Source organism: Miniopterus schreibersii (genome assembly GCF_964146895.1).
Source record: "Miniopterus schreibersii genome assembly, chromosome: X".
In the NCBI taxonomy this organism is placed as follows: domain Eukaryota; kingdom Metazoa; phylum Chordata; class Mammalia; order Chiroptera; family Miniopteridae; genus Miniopterus; species Miniopterus schreibersii.
In genome coordinates, this window is record NC_138104.1 from 31980790 (window position 1) to 31998685 (window position 17896).

Below are 17896 nucleotides of genomic sequence, written 5' to 3' on the forward strand. Positions count from 1 at the left end.
ACAAAAGATGATCACCACAAAACCAACATACTAAACTTCCTCCGCACAGAGAGGTTAGGTTTCATCAAGAGTTGAATCTTATCTCCTCCAGGAAGTTGCTCCAAACCCCTTCCACTACCTGGTTAACCCTTAACACTTTTATAACCAATGCCACACAACTGAACTTATTAAACACTATCCTTTTAGTGACTTATTTCTCATAGGCATGCTCTGAATTAAACGGTAAGGTTCTTGAAAGCAAGAGAATATTTTGTGCTTCATTTTAATGCTTCAATCCCATGGTAACTAGTATAGGGCTAAGTTCTGCAGTAGCTGCTTCATAAAGATATGCTGATTGACTGATAAAACATGGAAAGAAACTTAGCTTTGAACCTAGAGAAATTGTTGGTACAGCTCAGGTTCTTAATGATCTATGCTAAGGGAGATAACTAATGCAAAACAAAGGGTGATATACAAGTTGTTTCCATTAGGCTCTGGAATGCATTTCCATACTTAACTTCTCATTTGGGTCTCTTGCTTGGTTTGAGAATATATTTTCAACAAAAAAGGAAATTGCAAACTTAATTCCCAACTGTGGTCAAACTGCCGATTGCATTTTTAGCCCGCACTATGCTCACTTGGCAATGAAATCATTTTGTATTGTCAGTTTCACCTCCCTGACACTCCTTCTTGAAAGCAGGAAACATATGTTAATCGTACTTTATAGGTGTCCTAGTGCTCACAATATCAGCTTGCATGGAGTATGCAATTATCTTCAAATTCCATGTGTTGTTTCTTCCTCTCTTCTGAAGTGAAAAAGGCAGGGATTTGTTTAATACCCAACATCTGGATACCCCTGGAATAATGAGGCGGAAGCATCCTGCTTCCTCCATAGGCATTTACTACATTTTAAAGAATGTGCCTTTTCATTTCAGTCTAAAAAAAAAACCAAAACTCAGAAGAGTTTAGATCTAAAGAAAGAATAAGTTATATAAAATGAAAATGGACAAACACAGGTTATGATTATTTAGAAAGAACATATTCCCTGGGGCATATTATTTCCCATTTAGCATGTTCAAAGTCATTATTATACCTAGTCCTAATAGCAACATATGTGAGGCAGGCAAGTATAGTTGACCCTTGAACAACATGGATCTGAACTTGTGTGGTCTACTTATATGCAGATTTTGTTACAATAAGTATATAGTCGGCCCTCTGTATCCCAGGGTCTCAAACAGTATTTTTGAGCCTCAGTTGGGAGTCCATGAATGCAGAGGGCCAACTGTATGCATTGTTCAATGGCATTTTATATAAGGTTGCTTCAGCACTGACAGATTGTGGTATCAGTGGGAAGGTCCTGGAACCAATCCCCTTGGATACCAAGGGACCACTGAGTTTTGGGGGAGTCAAAAGTTACATGCAAAATTGTGGCTGTATAGGGAGGTCAGTGCCCCTAACCTCTGCATTGTTCAAGGCTCAACTGTATTATTGTTTCACTTGCACATAGAGGGAAACAGAGCATCTTTCCTAAGACCAAGGCTAGAGCTTAGGTCTATCGATACTCAGAACAAATATCTTTCCATTCGAAGGGACTAATAAAAATGTTTTGCATTTGTACAGAACACTAAAGTTCGAAAGTACTTTTGTATATATGGGTCAAATAAACTGGAGAGAGTACTTTCCATCAGTGTGCAAAATGAAACGGGATGGATCTCTTTAAGTTTTGAGTCATGTCCAAAACACAGGAATTGAGAGACCAGTAACTGAACGTAGTTGCTGTGCACAAATTTGATAATGCCTTAGCAGATAAGAAAATGCCATTTATTAAATGTTTGTTTTTCATAAGGTAAAGAGGGGTTGATTCCTTCATCGCTTGGAACCATTTCCAACTGACTCATACTTTTTCTTACACAAACAGTACCAATCATATTCTACTTCTCATGATGACCGTGGGAAAGCTTTTCTATAGTCCCCCCCCCTTTATTTTCCATTCTCACCACTAGTGAGGGCCTTAGCTTTAAATGAGTAACTGAGATGTAATCATCTCAAGTTGACAGTAATTCTAAAGGTTTGTCTTATGAATTGTGTGTGTGTGTGTGTGTGTGTATATCCACCATCAAGTTCAATTAGATAATTTCGGTGATGTTTGTTATATATTTCCTTTTACTTCTAACTTCACTCATGAATTGAAACAATGTAATAGATTATTATATACAGGAAAGTAGCATTACATCATTACTAAAGATAATGACTTTCTTTTCTGACTTACATTAAAAATTTTTTCCCCCCAGTCTGAGCCTTATAAAGCTAATTCACTTGCAATATATTAAAGTTTAAAACCAGAAAAAAAGAGGGAATATTCAATGAAAAGCTGTCAGTTTGCTATGATTTTCATAAGCTGTATCTCAAACAGATTCTAACTAGAAATAACTAAACAGATTTCCATTATAGCAAATGATACTGATATATTTTCTACATTATGAAAATAGTACACGATTCAGATTTTGCTGCAAGAGTGTATGACTTGAATAGTTATACTGACATCATTATCATTGCTATAAACTGTGTGTATTTAACATCCCATGCATGTCCTTCATAATTGAAAATAAAGCGTCTCAGTAAATTTCATATCAAAGCAAAAGGAAACAAACTCATGGATTCCTTGCTACAATACCCAATTTATGCTCTTGCAAATACCAAAAGGGCTTTAAATTATGTCTGTTTCTATACACAGATATGGGTATATGCTACAGTTTCTCTGGGACACAAGCATATGCGAAAGCATAACCATACTGGGTCATTTACCTTTTTCAAGCTCCTTTTTTAATACCATTTCTATTCAATATAAATAAATCACAGAAAAATGTGTTAATCACTTAAAACTTAGCTTCTGGTGGGAAAGATGAGGATTTGTCATCTTTCAGACAAATTGTCCCGTTTTATGTTCTGAAAAAGATGATTTTCCAGATGAGCCTCCAGTGACCTGAAAGGGTTTTACGCGCCCTTTAACTGAGTAATAGATCCCCTTCTCATCATTAGCATCAAGTGCAAAATGTCTATCAATTCCCCAAACAGAGTTTGAAACATCCAGCTCGCAGTCTATGTAATTTCAGGCTGAAGTTCAAACAAGCAAGTCTCCCCAAATAGAATATTTCTGTGCTGACTGATCCTAAGAAAATATATGCTGCATTCAGACAGTTTCTTAGAACATGATTTCTAGCGAAGAGTTGAAGAGATAATTCTTAACAAATACCCACATCTTAAATCAAAACATAACAAAGGACTCACACTGGAAATATGTTAGACTCCTTCCTTTTGTCACACTGCAGTTATGCCAGGATAACATATAGCTAATGTTTTCTCTTTACTTGCCAGGAAGTTGTTCAACATTAATCATTATACAATGAACTCTAACCTATTTCAATAAACATGAATTAAGACAACTTGCTAGAAAGCACTGTGCTGTGTTTCTTGTTTGGAACTCAGAGATGAGTAAGAATCTGTATCTCGAAAGATTTTATGGCCCAGTGTGCAAAGCAGACTTACACATAAGCAGAGAACAGGCAAGTCTGCAAGTACAATAATCAAAGTATTAAAATATTATGAGAACACAGGGGATAGGGAAATTAATTTTGATTGCTATGATTAGAAAAGGCTTTCTGGAGGAGATGGAATAAATGAGCAGCTAATTTTAAAATTAGCTTACAAACCTTTCAAAAAGAAAAAGTTTCCCATTTGAGGGAGACTGGAAAGGAAGCAATAGTTTTATAGGCAACAAATGTGGAATTCATCTCAGATTTACAAAGCCTTCTGACCACAGAGGCAGCACAATACCATGGTGAAGCACACAAGACTGGGAGTCTGAAAGACCAAGGCTACAACCCGGGCCCTTGTAGGGGCTCAGAACAGGCCTCCCCCAAATGTGCAGGTTCACGAGATACTTTCACCTCTCCCTTAAAGAATTTAAATTAGGGACCTTACCCATAACGACAGTTACCACCAGAAGTAATGCTTTATGGCCTATGTACAGGGTCGGGAGGCTTCTAATTACTTAATAGGTGTTCTTATCGGCCTGCAGTGACCCTCCTGCCCTCTGATGCCTCAGGGTGCTCCTTGGCTCAGAGTGCGGTCTCTGCTCCACCTGCCCTTTTCGACTCTCTGGAGTATGTGGGGTTCCCAGGCGTGCGTATGTATTAAATTTGGTTATTTTCTCTTGTTTATCTATCTCATATAGATTTAATTATTAGACCAGCCAAAGGAACTAGGAGGCTAGTAGAGAACAGTTTGTTTCTCCCCCATACCCTCATTAGCCAGACTTATTATGTACATGATCTCACGTATGTGGTTGAACTATAACCCTCTGTGGCTTCAATAGTCACTTATTTAAAATGGGGTTAAAAATAGTGCCTACACCTCATAGGACTGCTTTAAAAATCACTTGAGATTTTATATACATGTGTGTGTTTGTGTGTGTGTGTATACATATACACACATACATACATACATGCATATATGGGATGTCCCCCCACAATGTATACACACTTTGAATGATTATTAATTCCAATGAGTTAAATCTAAAAAGAAAGAAACATCAATTGAGCTACCAGCTGTAAAGTGTGTGTACATTTTTTTGGGAACACTCTATACACACACACATATATGTATACATATATACATTTATATACAGGGTGGCAAAAAAGCGTACAGTTGTTTGCATGGAAAATAATACTACACATATACATTTACATGTACATTTAAATACAGGGTGTAGTAAAAGTAGGTTTGTATGGAAAATACTATATATATGTACATATGTATACATAATTAATATAAAGGGAGGGGCAAAAGTAGGTTTACAGTTGTTTGTATGGAAAATAACACTATACATATACATTTATATATATACATTTGTATACAGGGTGGGGCAAAAGTACATTTACAGTTATTTGTATGGAAAAATAACATAATTAATAAATAATACAAGAATGAACTCTGCATTTCACGTACTCACAACTGTAAACCTCCTTTTACCCCACCCTGTATATATGTGTGTATATATGTGTGTGTGATATATATATATACTCCTTGCACTGTGACTGCCACATTACATTGACTGAACAGTTGTTACTATAACTATTTTATCACTTTTACTTTTATTATTATTATAAACAATTATATCATCTATCTCAAATCAATGCACAAATCACTGAACTAAAAAACTCCTAATACCATTATGAAGAGTGTAAATTTCAAAGAATGCTAAGAATCTTCCTTTTTAAAAAAAATCAGCATTTTACCCATGTGGTTTTCTATAACATTTTGCTTTTCAATGCACGCATGCTCTCCATTACTGATCATGCATTTTTTTGGTGTTTGTTTTGCTTTTTTTCAATCCTGAACCCTATCTCCATGACCACTCTCATTTTAAAAAGTTTAGCTTTGAACTTACTAAGTTTCTGAGTTTGAGATCAGCAGGCAACTGAAGGTAAGAGTCAGAACCAGCGAGCTTCCCTCCAATTCAGTCTGGTTCTCCATGCTTCTTAAAGAGTTAGAAAATACCCTGACTCACTATTTTCATACACAAAATAAAAAGGCTTTGTTCTTGAGGGTTGTTTTTTTTTTTTTTTACTATGGTCAATTTTATGTGGCATTTACATTACAAAGTGCGGCTCATCATTTCACTAAAACCTATTACTGGCATGTTCTCAAGGGTGATTAATGTTACTCTGGTTGAATAACGTGAATTTTTTCATTTTTTAAGAACTGATTCCCTTACTAAAGAATAGTGGAAAAATTAACAATTGCAGTGCAGTGCAGACCCCAGATCTGTTTTGAATTGTCTGGTAAGGACAAAGTGTTTCCTCAGTAAGTAGATTTTTAACCACTTTAAATGACTCTCCCTCCTACCATGAGGAAATCCCAGGTGTTGATATTAGTTGACAGGGTGTTAATGTCATTAACGTTCTGTCAGCTCTTCCTGTCAATGTGTTAATGGTGCCCCTGCTGCTCAGTCACTCCCTGTCCTCCAGTTGGTGAAATGATTTAGCCAGCAGTCAATCAAAAAGCTAAGCTGATTTGGTGCAACAGACAGCCCTGCCATTGACAAAATCTATGTGAGTAAATGTGGTAAGAAATTTGTCAACAGGATATAAGCAGGAAGGTCAACATTGTGTTTAATGTGCTTTTTAGACAGTAGATGTTAAGAATGGATCACGACAAATATTTAAAAGTCTAGGAAGCTCTCTATTAACAATGCTCTTTCCTGTCGGAAAAAGCAGCAGTAAATAAAAGTGATGCTTTGATTTAGAAGACAAACTCTCAAGAAGACAAAACCTGTAAAAATTGAAATCCACATACAATGTCAAGTCAAAGAGAACAGCCTAAGGATTGACAAGTGGTCCATTCACAGAGCTCCCTGTCAGGTCTCTGAAGCATGGGTTCTTTTGCAAAACTTTGAAATTAGATGGGATTCTGAACCTCGCCCTACCAATATCTGCAATACTTACCAAACACTAACACACACTACATAATTCCTAGTAACCTTAAAAAATAAAAAGAGATGACCCCTCGAAATTAGTGATAAGAAACAAAGGGATCTATGGCAAATGATGAGTTGTTGAAGTTATCCTGGCCCAACTTGAGCTCACGACAATGGCACAGAAACAACTGTGGTCAATTTTATCATCAGACATAGAAAACAATAAACAGAAACATTTTTAAAAGCTCAAGTATATGAAATTGGGCAATGTCTGATACATAGTATAAACAATCAATAAATGAAATACTATCATTTTTATAACTTACAAAAAAAGAATATAGATTCTATTTCAATCCACCACATAAGCAGTTGAGCTAAAAGATTCTGATACTGTTATGATGAGCTAATGCATGAATACTAAGAACTTTGCTTTTCTTTTTAGAAAAATAGGAAAACAGGAATAACTTCCTCACAAATTTTATCAAGATTTTTGAACAGTGTGTGTGTGTAGATGTATGTGTGTGTGTGTGTATATATATATGTATATATATAGAGCTATTATATCCATGATAGACAATCCCCTTTGATCCTAGAATGAAGTATAAGAGAATTTTCCCCATTTCTCCATGTTTTGTAGTCTTATACAATTAGTTTTGCTAATTTTACCCATTCCATCTATTTCTTGAGTCATTAAGGGGTTCAGAAGAGACCTCCCCAAGATGTGCCACTTTGCCATGTGGATTATTTTGAGCTGAAGGCAATCAAGACCCTGCAGGCTCACAAGAAACTTTTTCCTCTCCCTTAAAGAATTTAAATTGGGGGTGTGCGATAATAAGAATCATTACCAGAGATAACTTTTTCAGACCTATATATAGGGCAAGGCAAACTTCTAATTACAAAACATCGTTCTTCTTATTCTCTGGATGACATTCCTCCCCTCTAAAGCCCCAGGGCATGTCACCTCACACCTTGGCTCATGACGCCATACATGCTTTATTACGTGGGGTTCCCATATGCACGTATGAAATTAAATTTGGTTCTTTTGTTAACCTATCTCATGCTGATTTATTTATTAGACCAGCTGGGAGAACCTAGAAGGGTAGAGGAAAATTTCTTCCTCCCCCACTTTTGGAACAAGCAACCAACTTGGGGTACAGAAGGGGAGGCAGAGGTGATAGACTTCCTTCTAAAGCCACTGGCTACTCTTCAGGGGGCAGGAAACAGCGTGGCCCGCTCCATTCACAGGAGACCTTTCATTCCTTTGTTGTTGTTGTGCAACTTTTTTGACATTTACTTTATAAAGGTGGGGATTATCCCTTCTAAAACTGATTAGACTTTACCTGCATGGTCGAAAAAAAGCTAATTGGTGTTACTCAAGTTCCTGAGAAGACTTATATGAAGACAAATTTTATAACTATAAGCACAACCTACTACTCTTTAACAATATCCCTTTAGAAGTACTAAGTAAAAGTAAGAGCTTGGACATGATGATCTCCATGGTCTTTGGCTATAGCATTTGTGACTCAACACACACCTACTCAGTGTCTACACGTTTCTAGGCCTCACATACTGTGAGGGGCGCAGAGAAATTAACACGCCACACGTGAACTCGGCCATGGGGACAACACCACAAAAGTGTGGAAATGTCAGCAGCTAGAGGTCAGGGTTTCTATATTGTGCAATGTCATATTTTCATGGCCTGGAAAGCCTAGCATATTATAAATGTTTAATCAATATTGAAAAAGTCACGGCGAACACAGGGGGCTATGAGACTTAGCCCAACCTGGAGATCTGGTGAAGATTCAATTTATACATTCAATCTGTATGTTCTCTGGCCCTCGTGCTATTGTTGCTAACCACAGCACCAATGCTCTTCTAAAAGCCCAGAGGCATGGCATTGTTGTTCAGTTTTTGAACTCACAGCACTTATAAAGAGATTACTGCTTAAGTAGGTAAGATCACTTTCAAGGGAAGCCACTCCCCTACCTGTGCTTCTAGTTTTCCAATTTAAAGGGACAGTGACCTGAAGCGACACAATTTATTGGCAGTGGACAGAAACAATGGCAAGATGATCCAGTACAAAGAGTCCTGTACTTGAAATGGAATCATGGTTCTAATTTTAAAACAGAATCAGATATCTCACCATAAAATAACCTTCTCTCTTTTGAATCTGCCAGAACAGTAGAAAAATATTAAGTAGGCACTAGAAGTCACACAACACACATACATACGATGATTATGCATTTTGTTTGTCACGTTCTGGATGTTCACAACTCTCCATGGTAGACTACAGTGTCTTCCAAAAGCAGAATAATTTGAGTAATAATTCTATCTTTGTAATCGATTAATTTGGAGTTTTTAACCAACTCAATATTTTAACTTTTTCTCTAAAATAAATTGCTGTATATTTCATTTGATTTTCTTAATACAATATGCAAAGTTCCAGCCCCATACATTTTAATATAGTTTTCAATCGCCTTGTAGACAAATAGTCACACTTGAGTGTCCCTTAAATGAGGAATAACCATTCGTCTGTAACATGCAGATACAGAAGGCTCTAGATTTTCCCTTTAAAGTGCTTAATTACCTGCATAAAGAGAGAAATAAAAGAAAGAGTCCAGGCCAAGTTCATGAGGGTTTGAAATTACTTTTCTTTCTCTAAACGAGCAACAAAGACTCCTCAACGGTGCAAGCTGTTATGTGGCCACAAGCCAACTGTAGAAGAAAATGTTGAAAAGACCCAGGGGATCAGGAGTGAAATTGAAATGTATGATGCAAGAACCAAAATCAAAAGTTGAAAAATGTAGGTGGGTGTATTTAGCTACAGGACAATACAACATACTTACAAAGAGTAATCTAATCAGCAATAAAATTAAATCTTCACATCAAGTACTGCAACGTGGGCAGTTATGTAATCCAACGTTATTTTTGAGGATTTCCTGCCTCCAATCACCCAAAACTTGTTTACAACATTTCTATTTATGAATGTTTTCAGCATCGCTAAAGGACCGCACAAACCACAGTATTAATCCATGAACCAAAAAAACTGAGAATGAAAAAAAAATTTTTTCTCCACATAAATCTAAATTGCCATTCTCTAGTAATTCATGTTCAGTACCATAATTTACAAACTGGGCAGGAAAGAAAGCATATCAGAGAAAAGAAAAAGGCAAGAGATTTAACCTTGAAACAAGGTGACTGCCATATAGTTGTTGAAGGAATTTACTTATTATCAGATAAAGAACTTACAGTATTTATTCCCTCTAGAGATATAAAATAGTGAATCAATCTGCAGTTCAAGATATTTACTTAAACCCAGAGGAGGAGGAGATGGCTTTAACTTTTGAAAACCAAATCAGAAAAAAACAACAACCCAGCTCTAATGTAGTTTATCTTTAGACACCAGATTTCACATTAAACAATTCCAGCTAAATGCTATTTCTCAAGTTCTCCTTTCATATATTTCTGTAATTTATATGAATATACCGTATATAAAATGGAAGTTTAAAACCATTTATTTATCAGGAAATGCTTAATGTTACAGAGATAGCTACTACAGTTTATTTAAATATGTAATCTACTGATCAGTTCATCAATTCCTCCAGCCGCGCATTCTCTGGTTGCCCTTGAAAATGCACGTGTGCCCTCAGAAAAAGACCTGCACACGTAACAAAGAAAGCAAAAAAGGTCTGACCAAAACACATTTCCTACTGCTGGTCATTTCTTTTAAGCAAGCGTTACATAAGGAGATTCTTTGTTTTGTTTTAGGTTTAATCAAGCCTCATAAGACTTACCTTGCATATCTTGTGGGCCTTCGAATGAAATTCTTCTTTGAGAAATGGCAGTGTTTTCTTATATAATTGTTCCCTTGGCTACTCTACCTGGTTCAAAACATCATGAACTAAAATTTATGCTGCTAATATAAAAACAGCCCATACACAAATTCATCCGGACAGTGTGGATAGACTAAGTTTAAAACTATCCACATAGCAAATATACAGACAGACAGACACACACACACACACACACACACTCTTAAACTAACAAATAAACAAAATGCTTAAATAAAGGATATCGTCATCTTTTCCACGAATTTATCATGTTGATCTTCTGTTTGGGGGAATTTCTTGATGTCACGCTCCAGATGAACAATCTGTTGTTCCATTGCCGCAAGGTTGCCCTTGAGAATTTGAGCTGAAACTGAAGAACATACAAAGCCTTCAGAATATTTTCCCAGGTATTCCAGAAAAAGACTAAAAGTAAACAGTATCAGTTAAAATATTTTTTTTTAATGTGGAAAAAGAGTTCCATGTAGTCAACACACATTTTTCTGAAATACTGCTCATAAAAATTCTACTCTCCATGAAGTAAGAGAAAATATGGAATATAATATACCAAATCATCAGGTTTAATATGAGAATGCCACCGTTATATTCAGCCATTACCTCAAATGAATCTATTTCTATTTAAATTTATTGATGGAATTCCTAATATTTCATTCTTTAAAATCTAATTTGAAGATTAAAGAGAAACTAAGGTTCAAAGAGGTATTATTTTATTAATGTATGTTCTTGGCTATATAAATGATTTAAGGTTAAATTATACAAAGGGATCAAATATTTTTCTTTCCTTGAAATATCCTAGATTTTTTAAACCAACATCTATGGTAAAAATTCCATCCTCATAGAGATGTAAAAAGTAACTGTTGATACATTAAGAGAATTTAGAGCAAAACCCAGCAAACACATTTGCACATACATACCCACAAACCTTCAACATGCCTTCAAACACTATCATCAGTTGCTTTAATTACCCCTAACATCCTCTGTACTTTTTTTTCCCTCTCCTCATTGACAACCAATTATTTTAAGTGTTGTATTCAAACTGTTCCTGCCCGGCCGGGTGTGGCTCAGCGGTTGAGCGTCGACCTAGGATCCTAGGCGATCGGGGTTAGATTCCCGGTCAAGGCACATGCCCGGGTTGCGGGCTGCAGCCGATCAATGACTCTCTCATCATTGATGTTTCTATCTCTCTCTCTCCCCCTCCTTTCTTCTCTCTGAAATCAATAAAAATATATTAAAAACAAAACAAAAAAAAAAACAAAACAAAAAAAAAACTGTTCCTAAATACACTTTCCAGGTCTCTCATGATGCCTTCTTTTCACAGAGGTGCCTTTTAAAACAACTAATACTATTTTATAGTCACTCTATTATTGCATGACAACCAATGATGTACAAAGACATTTCTATCAATATCAACTGCATTTGGCAAGGTTCCGGCAGAAAAGACAAGGTAGGTATTAGAATTTCTTACATCGCCTGTGACATTGGTTCTTAAAATCCAGACCTCTGGCCCGGCCAGCGTGGCTCAACAGCTGAGCATCAACCTAGGATCCAGGAGATAGCGGTTCAATTCCCGGTCAGGGCACATGCCCGGGTTGTGGGCTCGATCCCCAGCAGGGGGCGTATGGGAGGCAGCCGATCCATGACTCTCTCATCACTGATGTTTCTCTCTCTCTCCCCTCTCCCTTCCTCTCTGAAATCAGTAAAACATATTTAAAAAAAAATTCCAGACCTCTGAACACTTCTTTACTTAAAGAACTAGAAAAGAGAAATAGAAAAATATGAAAATTCTTTTTTTTAAGTAAATTTCAGCTCATTCTGAGGCATATCAGAATTCGAATGAAAAAGTCAATGATACTATCAAAATTAATCCCCTGGCAAATGTTGGTCAAACTCTCCTGATACAAAACCCTCAGAATGACTGCATACCTTCATGACTCAATAAGGGAAAATTGCCTTAAATACACAGGGAAGTTCAGGAGACTGACAAATCAAGCACCAACACTAAAGACAAATTTTTTTCCTCATTAATTTGTCAGTTCAAGTAGCTCTGTCCAATTTATTTCCATTTGTTTAGATCCCAAAAGCTTGGAAGTTATTCTTTATTGGAGAATCCTAAAGGAGTTTTGTCTTGCCGAAACTTTGCTAATGGCTTAGCAATCATTGCTCGCTGCATTTAAAGGGTAAGTTTGCTCAGGAGGAAATCATGCTCGGACTTTAAAACTGACTTTTTTTTTTTGCTTAATTTTTGCTAATTATTCAAAAGGTTGCTCTTTACCCATATGCTTGATTGAAAAAACTGAAGATGTAAAATTGACAAGTTGTTTATATCATTTAGGTTGCATGGAAGAAATAAACTCATGATAACTCTGCAATAAACAGTATGTGCCGGAAGGCCAGATATGGGTCACAAGAGTGATCCTCCTACTGAAAGCAATAGTGACTCTAGTAGTGAGGCCCGAGGAGGGCTCATCTTCCATTGCTCCATACAGGGACAGTGCACGCAAGCTGCAATGAGCACAAAAGCCTACTAATCTCAAGTAACATGTGACAATATTTTTAGTCCAGTGAAACTGCTTTTTACCCTAAAATTAAATTCTGAATAAAACCCTACTTTCTGGATCCCTGTCTTCCTCAATTTCACATGTCAAATCCTCAAGTCCTCTATAAATCCCTCCAGAGCTCTAGCCCCAGTTCCCCAGCAGTTACAGGCACTTTTAAGTGACCTTCCGAGCTACCTGCCGTTTTGAGCAGGAATCACTTTTGTCTCCAGCACGCAAACACAGTCTCTGCTGTAAAACCTCCAGCTACTTAATGGTAAGATCCGTAACTAATTCTTTGCGTTTCCCTCAGTACCTGACACACATGGTCCTCAATAAATGTTTGTTGAGTGAATAGGTGGATTTCGAGGGGTTGCGGTTCGGGTTTAAATGCTTGCACGTTTCTGCAACAGAACCGCGCAGAGGCCGGGGCAGGGGCGGTCAGCCGCCGGTTCCGTTAGGACCTGAGCGCGGAGAGGGGGCAGAGCACCGCCTGTACAATCCTACTAGAGGCAGCAGGTCGCGGGAGATGCTTAGATAAACGAAGAACTGAGATACTAAAGAAGTGAGGAATACCTTTCTTTACTAGGCTCCTTTATTGCTCCCCTCTAATGAATTATTATTTTTTAAATATGTCTGTATTGATTTCAGAGAGAGGAAGGGAGAGAGAGAGAGAGAAACATCAATGATGAGAGTCACTGATCGGCTGCCTCCTGCAAGCCCCCTAACTGGGGATCGAGCCTGCAACCCAGGCATGTGCCCTGACTGGGAATCGAACCTTGATCTCCTGGATCCTATCCCAACGCTCAACCGCTGAGCCACACCCAGCCGGGCTCTAATGAATTATTAATATTCTGCTGAACAATAAAAGAATAAAATACTGGAGCTGTAGTAACCCAAGGGTTTTCGCCCACATGCATATCTGTGGCTGCATTAAGCCAACAATACCATTGTAGGAAACGTATGCCCTTCCATTGGTGGAATTATGGTATCTTAGAGTTAGAAGTGACATTAAAGGGGATTTGGACAAGCCTTCCCAGCTTTAAAAACTCAGGTTACACAGTGTCACAGTCTACTGAAGGGAACCAGTTTTGCCACCCAGAGGCTGCCTTTTTGGGATACTAACTTTAAAGTGTTTATTAAGAAACAAGGCTCAAAAAGAACCTTCGACCCTCCCCTGGTTCCTGCCCGGGAGAGACAGGCAGGGAAACCTGCTTCAGGATGGGAATCTTGGGGTGCTGCCTTAGCCCAATTTGAATTCAGGAAGGTAGACAAGAGGGCTTCAGGTTAGAAGAATTCTCCTGCCAGGTATGTTTTGCTCATCCTCAACTACCTGTAAATTTCTCACTTCTGAAATCTAGGACCCCACCTCCTCTCCTTCTCACCTTTGTCCAAAATGTCTCAGATACCCAATGTGCCTTACTGTCTTGGGAATTTTCATGCTTATGTGACTTCCCCATGCTCATGTCTGCCTTTCTCCTGTTAGTCTGTCGCTGTTAATTTATTAGCCCAGCAATAAGAATTTAAAGGTGGGAGAAAAAATATCAATTTTTTTTCAGTCCCCACACTAGAAAACAGAGCCTAAGACACAGCTTGCATGTTAATGATACCACTGTAACTATCTTGGTTATTATTTAACTGGAAAGGAGAAAAGGGAAGGCCAGGTAGTATAGGCATGCCTTTTGTGCAGCTTTGCAGGAAGCTGCAGTTTGACACTCCCCAGGTCTGTTCCCCCTAGATCCCTGTGAGCAGGGACTGGACAAAGAAAGAACAACGCGTGCCCAGTAAAATCTGGGTGACATAGGGAAGGTACTTGGCTGTCGGTCACACCTGGGAACAGGTGATTGGCCAGAGTAGGCTTGGCCACTGCGACCACGGGAAGATTTGAGAGTTTTAAGCTCCTAAACAAAGGACTTTGTTTTCTTGCCTCTAGCTCCCGCCTGACTCCTGGCTTGTGGGGCTCTCCTGCCCCTGCACTCACCTGTGGGCCACATGGGCCCCGCACAGTGGACTGATGGACTGCAACTAGCCTAATGCTGTGCCGGACCCAGCTGCACCTCTTCCAGGACTAGATGAAGGGAAATGGGACTTTGGAAACTGAGAGAGATAATTCCATGCAAATGAAGCTTCCTACCACCTCTCATCCTCCTGTGGGGGCATCCAGAAATATTTATTCCAGCGGTACCCCGAGTACCCCAATCCCACTAGCAACAGACAAAGACCTTCCACACGTTTCTCCGATGCCATTAAGACCTTACTGGGGGTGAGGGTGCAGTGCAATCCCAGGGACATACGCATGAGGGAAAAGGGAAGAAAGCAAATACTGAACTGGCCACAGCTTTACAAAAAATACAGCTGGTTGCTCAGTATCTCAGGTTGTCTCCATCAAGGCCAAACTAATGGGCATGTGACCTGTGCGGTGGCACAGGACCCCCCAGTGCTTAGAAGGGCTCTGTACTTTGCTTAATGCTCTGTTGTCACCATTTTGAAATCCTCAATCACTTATTAAATGGGGCCCTGCATTTCCATCCTGCGTTGGGCCCCACTAACCATGCAGGAGGTTCTGGTCTCCATATAAGACAAATGAAACAACTCTAACTTGAAAGAGCTGGTTAGAGGGCGTGAGCAGTTCACAGGCTGGCTCCTTCTCATTTCCTTTTCTCTCCCTGGTGAAAGTCTCTTTCAAGGGGTGTTAATTTCTGGCTCTGGCTGGGGAGCGAGACAAGTGTCCCAGGCGTGGAGGTGCAGGGTGGCACACAAGGCGTGCCCAGTGAATCTAAGGTGGCGTATAGGTCCAGAACAGAGGATTCACTCTATCTTAAGTGGCTTACTCCCTTTTTGACAGTTGATATAACTTAAAAAAAAAAAAAGTCACTTATAATCAGTGTTAGCCTACTTAAATTTTTCTTACCCATCAGATCAGACCTTATTTTGCCTTGCAGCCGTACTGATCAAGTCTACTCCCTGCCTTACAGGAAAAGGAGTCACTAGCATCTTAATGTTCCCAGGCTACAAACACCCAGTTCCTTCGACTAGCTCTCCAAAGGTAGGGTTGGTCATGACATAGGCTCCCAAGTTGTGACAGACATTTCCTGAGTACTTACTTTGTGCTACACATTATTCTAAGTAGTTTTATGTATTAACTCATTTAATACCCACCAAAACTCTATGAGGGGGCTGTGATATGAGCCAAATGATGTCTTCTCAGGAAATTGTAAATGTAAAATAGTGTTTCTAATACCTGGAATGCTACACAGTTGAAATAAAGTCACTATCCATTGGTACAAAGGCATAATACTTATAACTGGGGAATAGGTATGGTCTTAGGAGCCAGGTGGAACTGGATTCTAATTTCTGCCGTACCAACTACTAAACTACTAGTTGGGTTACCCTGAGCCAGTCACTTAGCCAATGTGGGTTGTCATTTCCCGATTTCCAAAATGAAGATAATAATACCTTCCTTAAAAGGCAGGCATTTGAGTTCAATGATTTGATAAACAAAGTTTCTGTTGTGCTACCTTGTATATAATATAATCTATAAATGTGCATTTCATATTTCACTGTCGTCCCCCCATACCCTACTTCACAACAGACAAATCCCTAATGTTTATGTGCCACCAAGAATTAAGCAACAACTTAGATGCCCCTGAGCAACAAAAGAAAAGTCAGTCCCTACTTGCTACCCTTCTACGGTCTGATTTAATTTAATATCGGTCTTCTTTCTAATCAAGAGAACTAGATTTAGATTGTGTTCTCTTTGTAGGTTTTACAGAGTACATGGAATTTTAGGTCTGGGAACCAGTGACAATTATATAATGAACAGCCACTTTATCAGAGATACTAGCAAGTTCCAAACTTAAAGAACATTTCTGGAAATGAAAACCCGTAGTCTGTATTTCTATAGAGACATTTATAAGTTATTTATTTTGGCTTTCTAGACTTGTCTAAAAGGTAAGAGGTTTTTTCAAATGTTACAAAAGAATTAACATGCCTGATTATTTGCCTTGAATATATTTGGTTCAATCTCAAGAGTTGGGAGTCAATGAATGCTGATTAGTTAACTATTTAATTAGGTCCTAACCTACATTACTTCTAATATTTCTTTGTGTGTGTGTGTGTGTGTGAGGGAGGGAGGGAGGGAGAGAGAGAGAGAGAGAGAGGCGGGGGGGGAGAGAGAGATTTTTACGAGCGGGGAGGTGTGTAGGGTACATGGAGTTCTAAGAATATTGAAATACCAGAGGGGTTAAAAATGCTTGTCTCCTGTATAGCCTCAGCCTCAGAGCATATTTCTGTGCCTGTCATTCTATTAGTTCACTAATATAAATTAGGGAGTCTTTAATGACAGTGCAAACATTTTCTATCTGAGTAAATTCCCACTACAGGCATTTTCAATGACTGATTAGTCATTCTGGTGGCACTTTAATTTTTCCCCCCTCATTTCATTTTTTACATTTGCTACTGAATTACTGAATCTAAATTATAACACTAAAAAATTAAATTATAGCTATCACGTTCTTTATTATAATTTTCTTCGCTGTACTCCATAAATAACCTTTTAAGTTCAGTATACTCTTGAGCTATATATGGGGAGAAACTTTCCCCACAAATCTTATTTATCTACTTATTTCATTTGAAAAATATACACATCCAGGGGAACCTCCGTTCTTGAACTTAATTCGTTCTGGAAGGTTGTTCAAGAAGCAATTTGTACGAACACAGAATTATTTTTTCCCACTAGAAATAATGTAAATGAAATTAATCTGTTCCAGACCCTTAAAAGCCAAAAAACAAACAAAAAAAACCCACCAAAATATTCACAGTTCAATTTCCTGAGATATTAACAACTCAAGGTTTGGTGGTAAACTGACTCATACTCACACATTCTCTCCTTTGTCTGTCACCCATGAGGGACTTGTGACTGATCATACAGGATTCGGCATGAAACGGTTGTAGGGTTGACAACCAAGACACACTCCCCTCCCTGAAAAACTTGGTCAAGAATCAAATTGAGATGGGAGACTTTCAATCGACTGTACATTTTTCCTGGCTTCAAAGAA

The 17896-nt window shown here is 38.3% G+C and overlaps 1 protein-coding gene across 1 annotated transcript in view; it reads right to left on the reverse strand.

The window, feature by feature from the left end:
* The window catches only part of DIAPH2 (diaphanous related formin 2), a 757596-nt gene that overhangs the window by 256135 nt on the left and 483565 nt on the right, over positions 1-17896 (reverse strand). The window contains exon 26 of the mRNA XM_081126081.1: positions 10532-10657. Coding sequence (XP_080982207.1) covers positions 10532-10657 — 126 coding nt within the window. The remainder of the gene's footprint in view (positions 1-10531; positions 10658-17896) is intronic.